The sequence below is a fragment of the Notamacropus eugenii genome, chromosome 2 (assembly GCF_028372415.1).
Source record: "Notamacropus eugenii isolate mMacEug1 chromosome 2, mMacEug1.pri_v2, whole genome shotgun sequence".
Classification (NCBI taxonomy): Eukaryota; Metazoa; Chordata; class Mammalia; order Diprotodontia; family Macropodidae; genus Notamacropus; species Notamacropus eugenii.
The window spans coordinates 503608900-503628701 of record NC_092873.1 but is presented as its reverse complement, the minus strand read 5'-3'; the positions used below and the strand labels follow the sequence as shown (position 1 = coordinate 503628701).

At 35.8% G+C, this 19802-nt stretch overlaps 1 protein-coding gene across 1 annotated transcript in view; it reads right to left on the bottom strand.

Annotated features, from left to right (window-relative positions):
- Positions 1–19802, bottom strand: part of BTBD8 (BTB domain containing 8) — a 145154-nt gene that overhangs the window by 112616 nt on the left and 12736 nt on the right. The window contains 1 exon segment of the mRNA XM_072649072.1: positions 6030–6289. Within this exon segment, the coding sequence (XP_072505173.1) occupies positions 6030–6289 (260 nt within the window).

Below are 19802 nucleotides of genomic sequence, written 5' to 3'. Positions count from 1 at the left end.
ATTAAAAAGGCTGCACAATATCTTAAATGCCATCTAGCCTGTTTGCCCTCTGTTAATCTGTCCAGTCATTGTCCACCTGCAATACCTTTCCAAGATATACACAGTGATAGACTGCCTTCCTCGTTGTGGTAGGAAAGTGATGACAGTTCTTGAAAGCCCTTTTAGTGGAGAATAACCTTTTCTCAATCCTCTCAAGTGAGAATAATTTTATGTGCAAGCCCAACAATACAGGCTGTGACCCATATCTGAATTCCAACCTAAATTTGAAGCATGTCTTAATTATTTCTCCTCAAAGCTAATCTTCCAAATTGAAGGCACCACCATTCTTCCAGGCTTGTACAAAGGTTTGTAACTTTGCCTTATCCTTGCCCCTTTACTCTGTCTCACCCTATAATTCCAATTATTTGTTGAATTTTGCTATTTCTTTGCTGACAAAATCTGTACTACCACTCCCTTTTAATGCCTCTTATCATTCAGCTACCAACTTAGCTCAAGTCCCATTGTCTCTTTGCCTTTATTGCAATGGCTTCCTAATGCATCTCCCTACCTCAAACCTCTTTCCATTTAAGTCTATCCTCCCCACTTCTGCCAAAGTGACTTAAGAACAAATCTGTGTGTGTCACTCCTTTACCCAGAAAATTCCAATGTTCTTTTCCCTGTAGGATCAAATATAAACTCCTCTAGGGCCCTTCACAAACCTTGCTTGAGTATTATGACCACATTAGACATTACTCTCACTTCTGCTCTCTAATCCAATCAAATGGACCTTCTCTCTCTTCCTAACACATTACATTCGCATCTTCAAGCCTTTTATTGGCAGACACGCATAGAACACATTTCCTCTCCCCTCTACCTAAGAGAATTCCTCTTTTCCTTTAGGATGTAGCTCAAGCACCATCTTTTCCATGAAGCCTTTCCTGACGCCCTCAGTTCCAAGTGTCCTCCTTCTGAACCTCCCTTCTATTTAACTTTTTATTTACTCTCTTTATATTCATTTCAAATATGCTTATTTATATTCTTGTTTTCTCCAATAAAACAAATTCTTTAGGAGCAGGAACTATTTTATTGATCATGTTTGTGTCAAAAGTACCTTGCATGGCTCATGATTCACATCCGGCACATCCTTTATGGAATGTCACAGAATACTCCTCTCTCTCTCAATGTCTCCTGATCCCCTCTACCTATCAAAAGACTACTCCTCTTACCTCGCTGTCTCTTCATACCCTCCACCAATGAGAAAACAGATGTCTCAATCCCTAGAAATCCCATTTTTCCTGCTTTTCATTCCCTCTAAATTGTGTATCAGCTGTGTAGAAACCAAGCTTTGGAGGTTCTTGGTTTACCAAGAGCCTTGGACCTGGTTTGTTTTGCAACCACATTCACTGCTAAATAAATCATCTGTCTGGATAAAACTAGTTTCTTTATTCCACCTTAACAGTTATGGTGACCATGAAGGGACTGAGACTTTGTCTCCACTGACAAAGTGGGAAAGGAAGGTTTTAAAGTAAAGGGTTTTGGAAAGAGAGGTTTGAGGGAAGTTTTCTTATCTCAACAAGCTAAAAAGGATATGATAAACTTCAAGTGGTCATTCTTTATGATTATAAGTCCATATTTAATTTGGTTGAAATCTGTCTTGAAACTAAATCATAGTGTGGTCTCATTTACAGTGAGATGTATTCTCCTACTAGGATAACTGTGATAATCAGAACTTTGCTATTTTAAAGAAATAATGCTGGAAAATGCACAGATCATGAAGACTTGCATTAAAATTCTGTCTCAGAAATTTATTAGCTATGTGACTGTAAACAAGTTACTTCACCTTTGTTTATCTCAGTTTTCTAATCTGTAAAGGAGATATACAATAGCACTTATCTCCCAGGGTTACCGTAAGGATCGTAATAGTAAAATGCTTAATACAGTGCCTGGCACATGGAAAGCATGATACAAATATTAGTAAATATAAGTAGTCTATACTGGTCTTAAATGAAATCAGTGTAACATGCCAAGTGATAAAGTAAGTGATTTTCTATGTAGGATAATGTGGAAATGCATTCGACTGAATTGATACCATCTGATATCATCTGACTGGTAACAGATTTTGTTTAATATTTTAATTTTAAATACATGAAGTTATACATGTTATTATTGTTTTTCTAAAATTTTTCTTACATAGTGAAATTTGGGAAACCATTATATCAGAAATGTTGCTAGAAAAATAAGATCTCTTTTAATTTGGATAGGATATTGTTGGGATATAAGTGGATAATAAGAAGTGGGATAATGTTGTTAGGATATAAGTGGATAATAATAACTTAGTGCTGGGAGAAAAAGTAGCATAGGACCCTTCACTTTATTTTTATCTGTGAGGTTCTCTGGGACTTTCTACTTGGACCAAGTCGTAAGATCTTATCAACCTTCTTGACAGTGTGTAATAGAATTCTCAAGTACTGAAGTCTGAGAAACTAGGACCTCTCCCAGCCAGCATGGGGAAATTTACAAGTTTGCTTATAGTGAAGACTGAGTTTCCTCTAAGATTATTTGACTACTACTTATGAAAATTATTAAATTATACCTGTTAATAAAAAGTCTGTATTGAAGTTACACCTTTGAACCAACATAGTGACAAAAGACTTTAGATTCAAAGATTTCAATCTTGCCTAGAGTCTAACAGGCAAAACAGATTAGAGGCTTACTATAGTCAGCATTTTTCTGGAGTTTGGAGTTAAGTATCATTTATTCATTATATGTAAAACTCCAGAATGTAATTTTCTTAAATTATAAATGAAGGACAAATAAGATGTCTTTTTTTGGTCTGTTAAATACACACACACACAGACACATGTGTGTGTACGTGTGTATGTGAGTATAAGGAGGAGGGAGAGAAGGAGGGAGGAAAGAGTATAACATGAGAAGAATAGCCTAACCCTAAGTTGCGATTAGTGAAATTTTTCTGTTTGAGGTAAAATCTCATGGTTCCATAATTTGAGTGTTCTGAATTCGATTTCAGATATAGTTATCTGAAATGTCATTGAGCCAATAGCCCAGCACTCAAGGGGAATGTCATGTGCTACCCAAAAGGAAAGTAGTCTGATAAACTACTACAAGTGAATGTCTGTGTCTAGGAATAGTTGAAGAGATGACCTTGGCATAGGCATCTCTTGACTCAGTTTCCTCATTATGCTAATTTCCTTTCTGAACAGGAAATTTCCTTACTTGGTTAATTTTGAGCCTGGCTATGAATGTGAATGATGTGGAATTTTGCTGTGTAAATGGTTGTTAACTGTGACTCTTTCCTGGAATCACACAGAGCTAAAGGAATTTTTCCCCTGTTATATCTTATGTCAGGTCAGTCCATGCCCTTGAAGGAAGAGTCTTGATATCATTATAACTATATACCTCCTTTTCCTTTTATAGAAAATTTCTATAATTGGGGCAAATGAACAGTGGAAATTTTGTTGCTGCAACATTAAATCTATTAATATATTAATACTGAAATATCTAAGTTATAGAAGGCAAGTAAAAAAAACCATTATTTCAATATGAATTTGTAGTCAATTCCATATCCTAAGCAACTAAGTAAATAGATTCATGAATTTGCTGTCTCCTTGCTAATAATTATATATTTGTGTATAAGATTAGGCCCTTCAAGTATCTTATTCTTTCAGGGTGATACGGGGATGACATCCTCAAAAGGGTGGGAAAAGACAAAGATAAAAGTTTTTAATCAAATGGAGTAGTAAATTTTGAGAAAGCAACAGAATCAAACTGTTTTCTCTAAGAACTAAGATATACACACACATGATTGTTTTCCAAATGTTTCTAATGGGATATACATGCCTTGAATATGCTTTAATAACAAGTTCTCAAAATTGGATTAAGGATTTTAAAACTGCTTTAATAATTATAAAGAAAGAGAAATTATTTTTCCTATTTTGGAAGTCTCTGATAATTTTAAGAAGCAGAAGGGCTCATTTTTTCATTCTCATAAGATTATTTTTTTCTTTTAAGATTCTTCCTTCAGCCTGTTGATGACAGTGTCCATATCAGGTATAGGCTTAGGCATTTAGGTAAAGACAGAAACAGATAAAGATAGAAATGGCAAGAGATGTAAAAACTGAAATTCTCTGATGTTTCTGGTGAACCATGGGTTCCCAATTTGATGTTCTTCTCTGTTAATAGGATCAGAACCATAAGGCTTGAATTGGTTTTCATCACATGAACTAGTTATTCAAAAATCAAATTTAGGAGGTTGTACTATGTATTGAGTTTTGTTACATGCAGATTTTTAGCAGAATTATCTAGGAATCTCTGCAAAAACTTGGAACCACAGAAACATCTACTAAGAGGAAGCCTTTTAAGAGCTACCCTGAGAGTGAGACCTATTCCAGAATGCCAAAGGAAAGATATTTCTAGAGACTGGACTATTACCTGGGACATCTGAGACTCAAGATGAATTGCTGATTAAATGGATTTTAGAAGTGGGTTACCAGGTTACAAGGAGACTTGACAGTATTGATGAACATTATATATTACTTCAGCTTTTCGTTTCATGATGTTTATGTTTGCTGAGTTTTCTTGGTAACCTTGGTGACATATAAACCTCCCCTCTCAAATTAGTTCATGATGAGCCCTCTAAGTTGTTTACTCTAGTTAACTGGACCAGAATCAGCCTCTAACCTGTGGATGGCCTTAATTTATCTATAAAGTCTATTTAACAAAGTTTGTCTCCTTAGGGGACACTGAGATTATGATTCTGCTTGTACTCTTTGTACCTCTCATCCCACCCCTTGGATGCCCCTTAAAATAGACTATCATTCCAACCAGAAATCCTTAATAGATGAAAGTATTTAAATACAATCCTGGAGGTTGAGAACCCCACGAAAAAAGGGGAGAATGTTACATTAAAAATAGCATTAGTGACTCCATTTTGCCTTTATCCACCACATTGTGACGCTGAGTTTCAGCTGCTTATATGTCACCTGATTACTACCCCTCCCAAAGATCACCCTTCTTAAGGAATTTCATAAAATTACCCTTCTCCCTCTCACCTCATTGTCTTCCCATTTCCTCCACCAATGAGAAACCAGATGTCTCAATCCCTATAATCCTGTTTCTCATTTCCTCCAAATTGTATATTAACTGTATAGAAAGCTAAGTTCTGGGATCTTTGGTTTACTGACCTTGGACCCAGTTTGTTTTGCAACATTTAGCATGCCATGCTAAATAAATCGTTTGTTTGGATGAAACTTGTTTTCTTTATTCCATCGTAACAAGACTATGCCATAATCAGACAGACTGAAGGAAACTAGAATGTTTAGCCTGTAAGCTAAAATATTTAAGGGGGGATATTATAGGTGCACTTAACTATGTGAAGGGCTGTTACCTAGAAGAGACATACAGCTTGTTCTGCTTGACCTTAGAAGGCATGGATCAATGGGCTGGGGCAGTAAAATCCAAAGGATTTGGCAAGTGACTGGATAAGAGAGGTGAACAACTTCAAGGTTATCAATATGGGAGACTGAGAGTAACAAACAAAAGGAAGAACAGTTTTACAAGGAAGTTGAAAACGGAAAACAACTAGTGCTGCATCTAGTGAGCCAGTTATTTCCCTTCCTGTGCTATGCTGAATCACTCCCCTACCTCTGCCAAGTTGGTCATTCTACAGTTATTACCACTGTACAATGGCAAAGTAAAGCAGAAAAAACCAGGAAGCTCAGAAAATCAATTTTACCTAAAAGCAATTCTGGTAAATGCTCTTCTTTGTTGATTAAGTAGTTAGTATGAAGTGACAGAAGTGTGAGGGTTTAAACGGCTGAAGACTACATTTCTGGGTTATTTGTGATTTTTACACCCAGGCTATCCCGTTGCCTATTTATTACTGTGGATAACTGAAAATGTTCTAGAGCAATATTTGCATTTCTCCACCAATAACTACTTAAAATGCTCAGCAGAAATTAATTTTTCTACAAATTATATTAGCATATATTCTTGTGTCAATATAATTGAAATAATCCACCAAAAAGTCCCACCTATAAAATCCGAGTTGTCCCCAGCATCACTGTTTTCTTCTGGAACTCCACATTCAGTGAGAGAGGAACCAACCAAACTTCCATCTCGAGGCTTTGTCAAACTACTCTGGGATGTGGCTGAACATCCATCGATTCTGGCATACTTTCCAGAATTTATATCAGCATTTGAGGTTTCCTGCTGTAACCTGTTCCCACGCACCTTCTTTCTCAGGATTTCTTCTTCATAGTTTTTTATGTTTCTGTCCGAGGAATATACAACCCTATGATAAAACAAAAGATACAAAAGTTTTCATTAAAGATAAATTCCCAATGGAGTGTGTTTCTGAGATTATTTCATTGCAGCAAAATTTTAGTAACATAGATTAAGTGAGGAAAGGCCAATCTGAAATGGAATATTTTAAAAGAAATGTAATTTCAGCAGTTTCAGACACTGAAGAGAGTCAGCATGGTATGGAGCACAGAATGCCAGCCTAAGAGCTGAGAAGTCCCAGCCTAGCAGAGCATTTTCTGCTTCTGTGGGTCAGGGTTGTAGCAAGCAACAGAGACAATGGTGATAATGGTGAAGGTGATAATTACAGGGGATGTTTACACTGCCCTTTAATGTTTGCAAAATCCCTCGTACATATCATCTCACTTGAGCTTTACAATAACCTTGTGAAGTAGATGCAACTGTTATTCTCTTTTTTTAGAAACGTGTAAGGGATCATACACATGAAGTGGAATCTGAATGCAGATTTGCTCTCTCTCAAATGGAGCAAAAAAGCAAGTGCTTTTAAAATGAAGCAATTGAACTAGTTAATTTCTGAGGTCTTAATTCTAAAATTCAATATTCAATGAATAAGTCTTTATTAAGCATCTACTATATGCAAGGCACTGAATTAAGATGCCGGGAATAAAGCATCTGAAGAATAAAACAATTCCTACTCACAATGACTTTACATTCTGATAGGTGAGACAAGTACATATCAAAATATATACAGCATAAAACCAAAATTAATAAATATATACATGTATATTCGTTAAATATACTGTAGTCTAACAGGAAGACAACCGGAGGGGGAGGAAAGGCTTCAGGAAGATGATGTGTGAGCTTTTTTTTATTCCTTTTTTGAATGAAAATTGCTGAGGCAAAAATTAGGAGGGAATAAATTCCAATTAAGTAAACAGGTAATTGTAAAGGGATGGAGACTGGTCACAGAGTGCTCTGTGCAAGGAGAAAGCCAATTTGGCTGGCTTACAGAACACAAGTTGGGGAATTATGCCCAATGAAGCTAGAAAGGATGGGATTAGGTTGTATAGGGCTACATAAGCCAAATGAGGAATTTATATTTTATTCTAGAGGAAATATGAAATCACTGGAGTTGAATGAATACCAAACTCACAATCTCTTTGCACTTAGGGAAAATTACTTTGGCAAAAGTGTACAGAATGGACTAGAGTGGTGAAATAGCTGAGGAAGGGGGGCCACTTAGGAGGCTACAGCAAAAGTCCCTTTGAAGTAGAATTTGTAAATAAGCTATCATAAAGTTCAAGGCAAAGACTTCCAGGGGAAGACAGATCACTTTACTTTCCAATATGTGCTTCCAAAACTGTGAAATACTTTAAGCACACAAAAACATGCTACACAGAAAATAAAGCTTTGCTTCAAAAATACTTTGCTTAAATGTTAATCACATTCTATTGATGTGGCTTTAGAACGTCAGCTTTCTAGTTCTTACACTTATTAAAATGGGTCAAAACAACAATTACATATGAAGAAGTACATGAACATCAGCTTTTTGCTTTCCCAAAGGTAGAGCATTTCATCATGAGAAACTGTTTCTGTTGGGCTGCCTCTGTAAAATCAGTTGTCAGTAAGCCAATTCCAGTCACCATTTCCTCATCAGGCTTATTGGTCTCCACCAATTTAGTCAGTCTGCTCCTCTTTTCTGGACCTCCAACAGTATTCCGTGCTGTATTAATATGTGAGAAACAAACCATTCCCCAAAGTGAGACTATTTTTTCCTACCTGTACTGATAGAGCAAAATGTTTTTTAATTCCTTTTGTTCAGTAGCCTCTCCAAGTTCTTTATTCTCTACAGGGATGGATCACCTCATACCAGTTCCCCTGGTACCTCCTTCTGAACCAGGTACAGTGTTACCAACAGGGAATCTGATACAACAGAGGATCTCCCAGGTTACAACTATCAAAAATCCAAATAGTGGTTCTCCTTTAGGAATGGCAAATTATTCTGTACAGACATTCTCCATTGTGTCTATATGACTTTTATTCCTACAGATGCCTTAAATGTGATGCTACTAAACTTCATCACTTTTTAAAATGTTTTCTTTGTTGAGAGAACTTTTAAAAATACTGATTTGTATTAATGTAAGTTCCGCTAATTCTCACCATTTGATAAATACATTGATTCCTTGCTTATCAATTAATCCTTAACCACTCTGCTCCATAAGTATTATCTAAACTATGTATTTCAGGGCTTGTCATTTTAATAAGGGCCCCATATATTCTTTTACACTGGACTTCTCTAATATTTCTTCATAGAAGGAAACCAAACTTGCTTTGACTTGCTCTTCATTCAACCAGATTTATTACATCTTTTGCTGTTCTATAAGTCTGCAAACCAATCGTCATTCTGTTAGGGTGTTTCCTCGGTTCTAACTCTCAGGTTTGTTTTGTTTTTCCTCTTTAAACTACCCCAACTTCACAAACAAATGCTGGACTAATCCCAGGTAATAATACTTTCTAGTAAATCAAAGGAGTCAGAGTTGCCCCTTATGTTATTTGGGGTTGAATTTTCATTAAAAGGCGAGAGAGCAAGCTCTATGTCTTGTCACCCTATTTCTGAGCCATCTATGGAGTTCTTCTGTACAGTATTTTCACAGTAAAATTAAGTAACTCATGAATGTTGAAACCAAAGAGATTCTGCAATAAGTAATCACATAAAAGAAATATTTCAAAATGTAACTGTCAAGGAGAAACAATGTGAATTAAATGTGTATTAAAGTGCCATAAATTATTAAAAATTATCAGCTTTTACACTTAAAATGAGTATTAATTTTGTCATTCTTTCAGTATAATTTTCTGTATGTCATTTTAATCAAATCATATTTGAATATGTTTCACCAATAAAGAATTATTTGAACTGGCAACTCAATGACCTGAACTTATAAACTTTTAGATATTCTGAAAAGGGATTTAAAAGAGGAAGAAGGATGGAAAAAAGAACATGGAAAGAAAAAGGAAAGGTGTATTAAAAGCATCTGAAAAATAAACTAAGGTGATAAAACTTACCAAATTACACCTAGGATCAGTGGTGGCTATCCTGGAAAAGGCAGCAGAAATCATTTTTGGTATATGGTCTTTAAATTAGATTTGCAGACTAAGAAAACAAAATAACTATATTAGTTGTTTTTCTGGGCAACATGTTCCTGCCTTACTTCCCTTCCCCTGCGTAACTTAGAATTGACATCTGCTTCCTACTTGCTGATATAAAGTATGCTGGGATAAAGAGAGGCACTGGATTTACTGGTATACCTTTCACCATGACAGGTCAGCATCTTCTATCTTCTTTGCAACTCAGTCTCAGACTTGCTGAAAGCACTGAGAGTGGAAGTGTACATTGCCCATGGTCATATAAGCCAGTGTTGTCAGAAACCAGACTTGAACTCAAATCTTCCTAGATCTCCATCTGCTATGCCATATTGTTCCTCATGAATAGATATATCCATAAAATGTAAAAATCTATACCTATACTACACTTATGTAGTAGGGGTTTAATTAATGTTTGTTGAATTGAACTGAAATCAAGGTCAGAACAAGAATCCTGAACCATACTTGATAATTAGTAGTTGTTGTTAAGTCACTTTTTAGCTGTGTCCAACTCTTTGTGACTCCATTTGGAGTCTTCTTGGCAAAGATACTAGAGTGGTTTGTCATTTCCTTCTCCAGATCATTTTGCAGATGAGGAAATAGAGGCAAACAGAGCTAAGTGATCTACTCAAGTCACACGACTAGTAAGTGTCTTAGGGCTGGATTTGAGCTCAGGTCCCAGTGCTTTATCCACCAGATCTCTGATTTCATCCATAGGGATATTCCTTTTACCAACATAAATCATAATCCCTCTACATCTCATCCTATGGATTTTTACCTATGTCTTTCCACAAATTTGTATTTTTGTAAAATCAGACAACTGTAATGGCAAGCAAAGTAGGATCTTTTGCTGTTTTTGTTTTAGTATAATCAAGTGCCTCTGACTGAATTTTGCCTTTATCAATCAAGAATGTTTACTAGGAGTAAAGTATAGAAATAAGAGTTTAACTAGAAACTGTATATGTATTTGTATTGTTAATTATTTTAATATGATTAAAGAAGATCTTCCCCACCCATTAATGGGCCTGGTAAGATTTGTAGGAAGGCCCACACCTTCTGTTAATGAGGCACTGGTTCTCAAAGGTTGTGATGCCCTTTGGCTCTAAAAAGTGTATAAAGACTCTGAAATGAGGTTTAATTTGGGGTTTAATTTTTGGAAGAAGATTGGTGTGCCAGATGAGACTCTGGGAAGACGCTAAGAAGCCCCCTGGCTTTGAAAACCCAAATGTTGGTGCTTCCCTCTCTGGTAACTATATATCTACGATCAGGCAGTTGCATCTGTCTGTTGATTTGTGACGTATGTATTGTTTACTGTCAGATAGCACTGGAAACACTGTCTGTTGATTTAGATTTCTCTGTATTTTCTCTGAAGTTCAGAGTGTGGACCCTTCCCCCTGAACTAAGTAAATGATACATGTGCTTGATTAAAGTGACTGTTGACCCCCTTGAAAATTGCTTTCCTTTTAGAACCCTGTGATAGCAGAGCCTCTGTGCACCTTGGGGGGCTTGCTTTTCCAACAACCCACCCAGCACTTTAGAAGTTCTCCTCTCTATTTCCTGAGATCTCAGGAGACACCAATAATAAAAACAGATAGCATTTATGCAGTGCTTTAAGGTCTGAAAAGTGTTTTGCAGCTACTCTCTCATCTGGTCCTCGTAACAGCCCCAGGAGGGAGGTGCTATTATTACATTACAGATGAGGAAACTGGCAGACAAAGCTTCAATGACTTGCTCAAGTCACACAGCTACTAAATGTCTCAGGCCAGATCTCAACTCAAGTCTTCCTGACCCCAAGTCTTTCCAATGTCAAAGTGTAAGCTCTCTAGCCACTGAATTTTATTCTCATTTGACAATAGATACACTTCTTTCTCTGGCCAACCATATGCCAATGACTTTTCAACTCCCTCTCATGGGCAAGTTCATCACTTACAACATGTTGTAGCCAATCTGAAAACTGCCATTGCCACTTGAGGTATTCAAAATTTTGTACCGTCCCAGGATTGTGGCGGTTATCCTCTTCAATCTCACCACATCACCAAATAAGATACATGTATGCAAACTTTAAACAACGGAATAAATGTTAGTCATTATTATGACCAGAAGAATACTGGTGCTAAAAATGTGTGTGTGTGTGTGTGTGTGTGTGTGTGTGTGTGTGTGTGTGTAAGAGATTTGGCATTAAGTGGTTAAATCACTGAAAGCATTATATAATTTTACCAATTCAGTCCAACCCAATCTCCTTTACTCCTCATTAAACTCTAGGCTGAGTTAATTTTCCACCAATAAAGCCTGTCCAAGATAAATACTTCCTGACTATCTTGACTTACTGTCCATGTAGCTCCATGTCATCAACTGGGTAATATGCATTTAATTCGCCTTGTTTCTTCTAGAAGACCAGTATTTTTTTGAACATGGACAACGGGGGAATTTGTTTTGACTGTACGTATTTGTTACAAGGTTCCCCCTTGGGAAAAGCAGAAGGCAGAAGTGGGAAAATGGACTTCTAACTGAAAACAATAAATCTTTTTTTAAAAGCTAAAACATTTCTATTTGATTCTAGAGACAAAAAGAAGCCATCAGAGTTGAGAAGTCACATTGTAAGATTTGCATTTAAGAAAAATTACTTTGACTACTGTATGTAAAATGAACTAGAGTAGTGAGAAACCAGAGAGATCAATTAGGAGTTATTTAAAGTAATCTAGGCAATAAATTATTACAACCTAAACTATGGTATTATCAGTAGGATGGAGAAAAGGGGTCGCATGTCAAAGATGTTGTGGCAGTAGAAGCGGTAAGAATCGGCAAACGATTGGATATTACAGATAAGGGAAAGGGAGGAGTACAGAGTAATGGTGAGCCATTCTCCTATAGATAAATGGTCAAAGAAAATCATTAGGCAGTTGTCAAAGAAAGAAATCAAAGCTATCAACAGCTAAGTCATTAATAAGAGAAATGCAAACTAAAACAACCCTGAGGCTATACCTTACATACATCAAAGTAGCAGAAATGATAAAGAAAAATGAGCTGAAGAAAATACGCGTATGAATACACTGTTGGTGGAACTCTGAATTGGTTCTACCATTCTAGAAAGGACTTGGAACTAAGCCCGAAAAGTCAATAAACCATGCATATCCTTTGGTTCAATAATATCACTACTAGGCCTATATTATCACAGTTCAAAGAAAGAGGAAATCAAAGAAAGAAGAAAAGGATACTTATGCAAAATTAAAGAAAAAAATTAGGGTAGGGATCTTTTTGCTATCGGAAAGAACTAAAAACAAAAGGACAGCCATTAGTTTGGAATGACAGTAAATTATGGTATCTGAATATAATGAAATACAATTTTACTGCAAAAAATTATGAGTTTCAGAGAAACCTGAGATAATATCTGTATGAACTGCTGCAGACAGAAGTCAGCAGAATAGGAGAATAAAATTATTTTTGTAGTAACCACAACAATGCTACAAAAAAAAAATTCTAAAACATTTAAAACTATGATCAACGCAGTGACCAACCACAATGCCAGAGGCTGATGGTGAAGTATGGGATGGACTTCTGATAGAAGGTGATGGACTCAAGGTACGAAATAAGATATATATTTTTACAAATGGCAAATACGTGGGCTTATTTTGCTGGTTATGATTTCTTGTTATAGGGCCTGTATTTTTCTTTTTTTGTACAAGGGTGAGAGGAGCAAATAATAATGGAAGCAAATAAAAAACAAAGAAAGAGGTCATTAAAAGCATCTTTTTAAAATGAAGAGATAGAAAGGAAGTTTAGGAGGAAAAAGACCAACAAGATAGCTGTAAAAGTTAACAGAGTAAGTTACATGTATTTAAAGGGAAAAGGTGGATGGCAAAAGTTTTGTGGTTTCACATAAGATTCTCATTTTCTATTCATATATTTTTGGTATTTGTTAAATTCAGAATAAAAAGTACTTTTAAAAAATCAACAAATAACAGACATAGCTAGATTTATATTCATCATCCCTACCAGTGAGTTGAATAACTTAAAAATTGTTTGCTTAAAAAATAATTTGCAACAATCAGCAAAGATGTCTTTGTGTTGGCTAATTTTGCTGAATTGCATTTGTTCTCTTTATTTTTTTTTTTTTATGACAAGAGAAAGTTACTTGAGTAGAAGATGAGAAAAGGATATATTAGGAAATGAAGTACATTGAGCCAATATAATAAAAATTATAATTACCTAAATTATTTATTCAGTGCTGTACCAATTAAAATTCCCAAAAGAACATTTTATAGAGTTAGAAAAGCTATTAACAAAATTCCTATAAAGAAACACAGGGTCAAGAATCTCCAGGGTATGGGAGAAAGAAATTAATTTTTAAATACTTATGTGAAATTTTTTTAAAAATAAAAAAGCAAATCAAGCAAATCAATGATCTAAAAATAAGTTATCAAGAAAAATATGAAGAAAAAAGATAAAAGTCAGTAATATCATGAAAGTGTACCATTCTCAAAAAAGCTATAGCCATGAAAATAAACATGGATACCCAGTTGCTGATATCTCATTAAATGCCTTGCTAAAAACCTCAGTATATTATATATGGCATGCTAACTCTGCAACATCACTATTATCTACCAGTCTGTTTGTGTTTCAAGGAAGGGGAAGAGGTCTGTGATTTCAGTGGTGTAAGGAATCCATCTGTCGGCCAGAGCCCCACGAAATTAACTGTTTTTTCAGAGGAGAGACTGAAATTGAGATCTTGCTGAGTCTAAGGCCAGGCTTCTACCACTATGGCTACTATCTTTCTAACCAGCTAGTAATCTTCTCCAAAAAATAAATGTTGTTCATAGTTAGGTTTTGGTTTGTTGCTTTTTTGGGGGGCGGGGGGAAGAGTGGGGAGGCAATCAGGGTTAAGTGACTTGCCCAGGAATCATTTAGCTGGTATGTGTCTTAAGGTTGGATTTGAACTTGAATTCTCCTGCCTCCAGGGTCCTTGCTCTACCCACTGGGCCACCTAGCTGCCCTGATGGCTGGCTCTTGTCTTTCTTTATCCTCTGTTCTTGAAGAGGATCATGACATCAAGAAGGTGAAGCCATGACTTGTAAGTGAACTGGATTTAAATGAGGCAGGGCTGTGTAAAGTCACTGGTCTCACTCTCTCCTCTGCCATCTTGGTCCTGGGACAAGATCTGACCACTCAAAAACCTTCCCTTTAATGATACATTCTAAAACATTGCCTGGAAGAGGCAAGTTCATTTGTTTTAGATTCCACTCTTCTTTCCTTTTAAAATCAGAAAAACATTTCCCTTTCTTCAGTCCTGAGTCACCTCCCCAAAGTCCATAATCTCTGAAAGATGACTGTTCAATCATAACCTGTTCATTCAGTACCTGGGGAATCTTAACTCACTAAGGGTTGCCATCTTCTCACCACCTTTTCTTGGCTTTTTAGACTCTGTAACCACTTTAACCATTTTTGTCCTATGCTTCTCATTCTGAAGGTTATTCACCTTTGCAAAGAAAACAGAATTGAGTAGTTCTGCTTTTTCTCCATTATCCATCATAACTGTATGATGTATCCTGTGGAAGAAGCAATATCTGCCATTTAAGCTCAGTTTTTCCTTAAAAGGTACTGAAACCAAGCTTAAGACTAATTGGCTCATCTATACTGAAGTGACTAGTTACCCAGGTATGCTAATTTAGGTAGAGTATCCTGTTCAAGTTCTTCAAAGAATTCCTATACAGCAGTTGTTGGTGCTTAAACTGTAATGATCTTATGTCAGTACCCTTTCTATGTTCATCTTGAGCACTGCAAGAAGAGGTAACCAAACATTCCACAAAACAATATTTGTTGACTCTGGGTTTATGATAAATAAATTCTGACTACTCTGACCCATTGATCTTAGGAGGATTCATCTTGCCATTTAGCTATGACTTTTGTCTTCTAGTTTCCTTTACAAGAATATCAGTAGGGATATGGTTGTTACTCCACTTGTGTGTACATTAGATGGCTGTTGGACTATCAATTTTTTTTAAATTAAATTATTTTATTTGTTTTCAGTGTTCTACAATCAATTCCATATATTTTAGATTTTTTTAATATTCTTCCCCCTTCTTGCCCCCTCCCTCCCTGAGACGGCATATAATTTTATATAGGTTCTACACATACATTCCTATTAAATATATTTTCACCTGTCATGTTGCATAGAAGAATTAAAAAGAATGGGAGAAATCATGAAACAAAACATAATACAAAATAGTCTGCTTCATTCTGCAATCAAATTCCATAATTCTTTCTCAGGATGTAGAAGGTATTTTGCCTCAAGAGTCCATTGGGAATTTTTTAAGTCCTTGCATTGCAATGAAGTACTAAGTCTACCAGAAAAATTCCTCGCACACTGTGGTTGTTGCTGTGTACAAAGTTCTCCTGGTTCTGCTCCTTTCACTCAGCATCAGATCATATAAGTCTTTTCAGGCCTCTCTGAAGTCTTCCTGTTCATCATTTCTCACTGCACAATAATATTCCATTACATTCATATGCCACAATTTATTCAACAAGTCCCCAACTGATAGGCATCCCTTTGATTTCCAGTCTTTGACCACCACAAAGAAAGCTGCTATAAATATTTTTGTACATGTGGGACCCTTTCCCATTTTTATGATCTCTTGGGGATACATGGACTATCAGTTGTTAACAAGAGACAGTGGTTAAAATATGTGTAGGTGACTTACAAACTGTGTGACTTTTAGCATCTTCTAACCCCTTTAGAACAATTCCTCTGCCACCACTGGGGGGAAAAATATGACTTCATACAATGGAAGGTCATTGTGTTTTTATTCATTTCATGGGCCAATAAAATGAAAAAAAATTTTCTCATCTGGTAGTCAGCATTTTGATAATGCTTTGCATATGTAAATCAGGTTGGTCCTTAAATAGCCAAGATGGCTTGTTACCAGGTTAGTATTTGAAGACCATAGAAGCTTGTACTCTGCTAGCATAGTTTTCAAGAATCAAGTTCATCTCCACATTATATGAAGCATGTAAATAAGACCTTTATGTGAAAAGCTAAACTTAGCTACTGAAACATATTAAAACTTCTACATTTAAATGTTTTTTCTTTACAAATTTTAGAAATTAGAGATTACAGAAGATTTAAAAAAAAATAAAGCTTAGTTACAGAGAAAAAATAAACATTGTTACAGTGAAAATTTTTAGGGTAACAGAACATTAAAGACCATATGAAGTCACACTAATTTTCATGAAAATTTTCCATGAAATTTTCAATGCTAAGGTAAACTTTTTCTCCCAAGTGGGAAAATATTATAGTAAAATATTATTTTTCTAGAATGGGTTGAGACCAAGATAACTCCAGAAAGATTACCAAAAGAAAATCATTTATATTCAGTTTTTCAGGATAAGGTATTTCTTAATCGTAAGCCTTTGTCTTTTGGAATATTGTACTCCCAAGATTTTTTTCTCCTTTGTAACAGTAACTACCAGGTTTTGTATTATTCTGACCATTCCTTTAGTTCCTTGTTACATGAACTCTTTCTTTTTGTCTACTTCAAGTATTTTTCTTTGACTTGGAAGCTCTGAGTTTTAATAATGACATTTCTGGGAGTTTTCATCAGGTGATTTTTTTTTTCCCAAGAAGTTCCTCCTCTGACACATCCCAGCTGCCTTACTCTGGGCCAAATCATTTAACCTCTCAGGGCTCTAAGCACCTACTCTCCAAGATTATGAATTACAAAGAAGGTGCCAACCTAAAAGTGCAGAGGGAGTTTCTTCATCTGAGGATTCCTTCTATGAAGTATATCACAGGTCTGACATTAGGAGATAATAGATAGACTCTTCCTATTTTCACTTTGCCCTTTTGTTTTAGTAAATTGAGACAATTTTCACTCTTGATATCTTGAGATATGGTTATCTAATCTTGTTGTTGTTGTTTCTGGTTTTCTGGTCCAATATACTTAAATTCTCTCTCCTTAATCTGTTTTCCAGGTCAGTCATTTTTTATACTAGATAACTTACATGTTTCTATTTTTAAAAACGGTTTTATTTTAGAATGATCAAACAGTAGAATGGGTTACGTACACAAGAGTAAACGACCAAGTTTTGGGGGTAAGAACTCACTATTCAACTAAAATGGCTGGGAAAATTGGAAAGCAGTCTGGCAGAAAGAAACTAGGTATAGAGCAACATTTCACTCTGCATACCAAAATAAAGTCAAAACAGATACAATTTAAACATAAAGGGTAATATCATAAGCAATTAGGGGAGCATGGAAAAAATTTACTTGTCAGATCCATGGAAAAAAGAAGAGATGACCAAGTAAAAGACATAAGGGAGCCCAAGAAGTAAAATGGATTATTTTTATTCCATGAAATTTAAAAATTTTTGCACAACAAACCCACAATACGCCCAAAATTGGAAGAAAAGCAGTAAACTGGTGGAAACTTTTTAGAGTAAGTTTCTCTGATAAAGGCCTCATTTCTCAAATATATATATAACTGAACCAAATTATAAAAATGAATCATTCCCCAACTGACAAAAGGTCAAAGGATATGAATGGGTATTTTCCCAAGAAGAAATTAAAGTTATCAATAGTCATATGAAAAAATGTTACAAATTACTATTGATTACAGACAAATGCACATTAAAAGAACTCTGAGGTAGCATCTCATGCCTACCAGACTGGTTAACATTATAGAAAAGGAAATGATAAATGCTGAAGGGAATGTGGAAAAACACATACAGTAAAGCATTGTTAATGGGAGGTATAAATTAGTTCAAACATTCTGGAGAACAATTTGGAACTACGCCCAAAGGGCTATAAAACTTTGCATAACCTTTGGTTCAGTAATACCACTACTAGGTCTATATCCAAAGAGATTAAAGAAGAAAAGGACCTATATGTACAAAAATAAAGCAGCTCTTTTTGTGGTGGCTAAGAATTAGAAATGGAGGTGATGCCCATCAGTTGGGAAATAGTTGAACAAGTTGTGATATATGACTGTGGTGAAATACTATTATGCTATAAGAAATGATGAGCAAGACGGTTTCAGAAAAACTTGGGAAGACTTTATATGAAGTCATGTAAAATGTAGTGATCAGAACCAGAACACTGTATATAGTATATAAAGTACATAGTAATAGTAATATTGTAAAAATGACTAGCTATAAAAGACTTAACTACTCTTACTGATACAATGATCCAAGATAATTCCAAGACACTCATGATAAAAAGTGTTGTCCATCTCCAGAGAGAGAACTAATAAACTGAGTGCTGATCAAAGCATACTTTTTTCACTTACTTTCTGTATCTTTTTTTTTTTTTTTTACAACATGGCTAATATGGAAATATGTTGTGCATGACTTCACATGTATAATAGGTGTCATATTTCTTCCCTTCTCAATGGGTGAGGCGAGGCTGGAGGGTGAGACAGAACTTGGAACTCAAAATGTTTTTTTAATAATAAAATTTTTAAAAATCGGGTTTTTTGTAAAATATTCTTGCTTCATGAAGTCACTGAGTGCTGTTTGACCCACTCTAATTTTCCAGCTTCTGTTCTGGGCTCCTGTCCTTCTGGACTCTTTATTTCATTCCACTTATAATTCCATTTTTTCTATCTTGCTTCATTTCTTCTGGTATTCTTACAGTTCTTATGGCCAGATTTTTTTAGTCTGATGCTCTACTTACAGTTTTTGCAGAATTATTATTTTCTTCTCAGCTTATCTCTTGACCGTTTCTCAACCTACTAAAACCTCCAAACTTCACTTTCTGATTTGGGACTCTGGGACTTTCTCACATTCTTGAATGAAGTAGTCCAGGCCCCATTTGGTCTTAACGTTGGTTTTATTGGTTCCGATTACTGGCTTCTACCTCAACGGGTGTGTTTATGTTCAGAGTACTGGTGGCTTAGAGTTCTATGATCTTCCTGCACCTTTGGAATGTCCTTGGTTAGGCCAATACTGCAATCTTCCAGGCCTGCTGCAGCGACCCTGGTGGTGGCACTACTCTAGGTTTTCGGCCTGTTTACTTGAGCTGGCTTTTGGAATTGGCAATACTATCCTTCCAACATCTGGGTTCTGACTGTCTTTTCACATGGTCTTGGGGTCTCTGAAGCAGACTGAGGGTTTCTCTTCGTCCCCTGATCATTACTCAGTCTGCTTCACTTCTGGATCATTGCCAGGCTCCTCTGTGATCTTTTTTAGGGCAATCTTAACCAGAAGTCTCGAGGTAATCATTTTGAATTAACCTTACGTGGCTGATGGTCCTGCAAAGATCTCAACTCCCTGTCAGTCAGTTTATTTTCTTTTGGAAATAATCTTTCTGGAACAATCTTGATCCCAGCCCGTTCTATGAAAATTATATTTAATTGGAATAATTCAAAACAGTGATGGTGATAAGTAGTTCAACAATGCCTTTTAACTCAAAG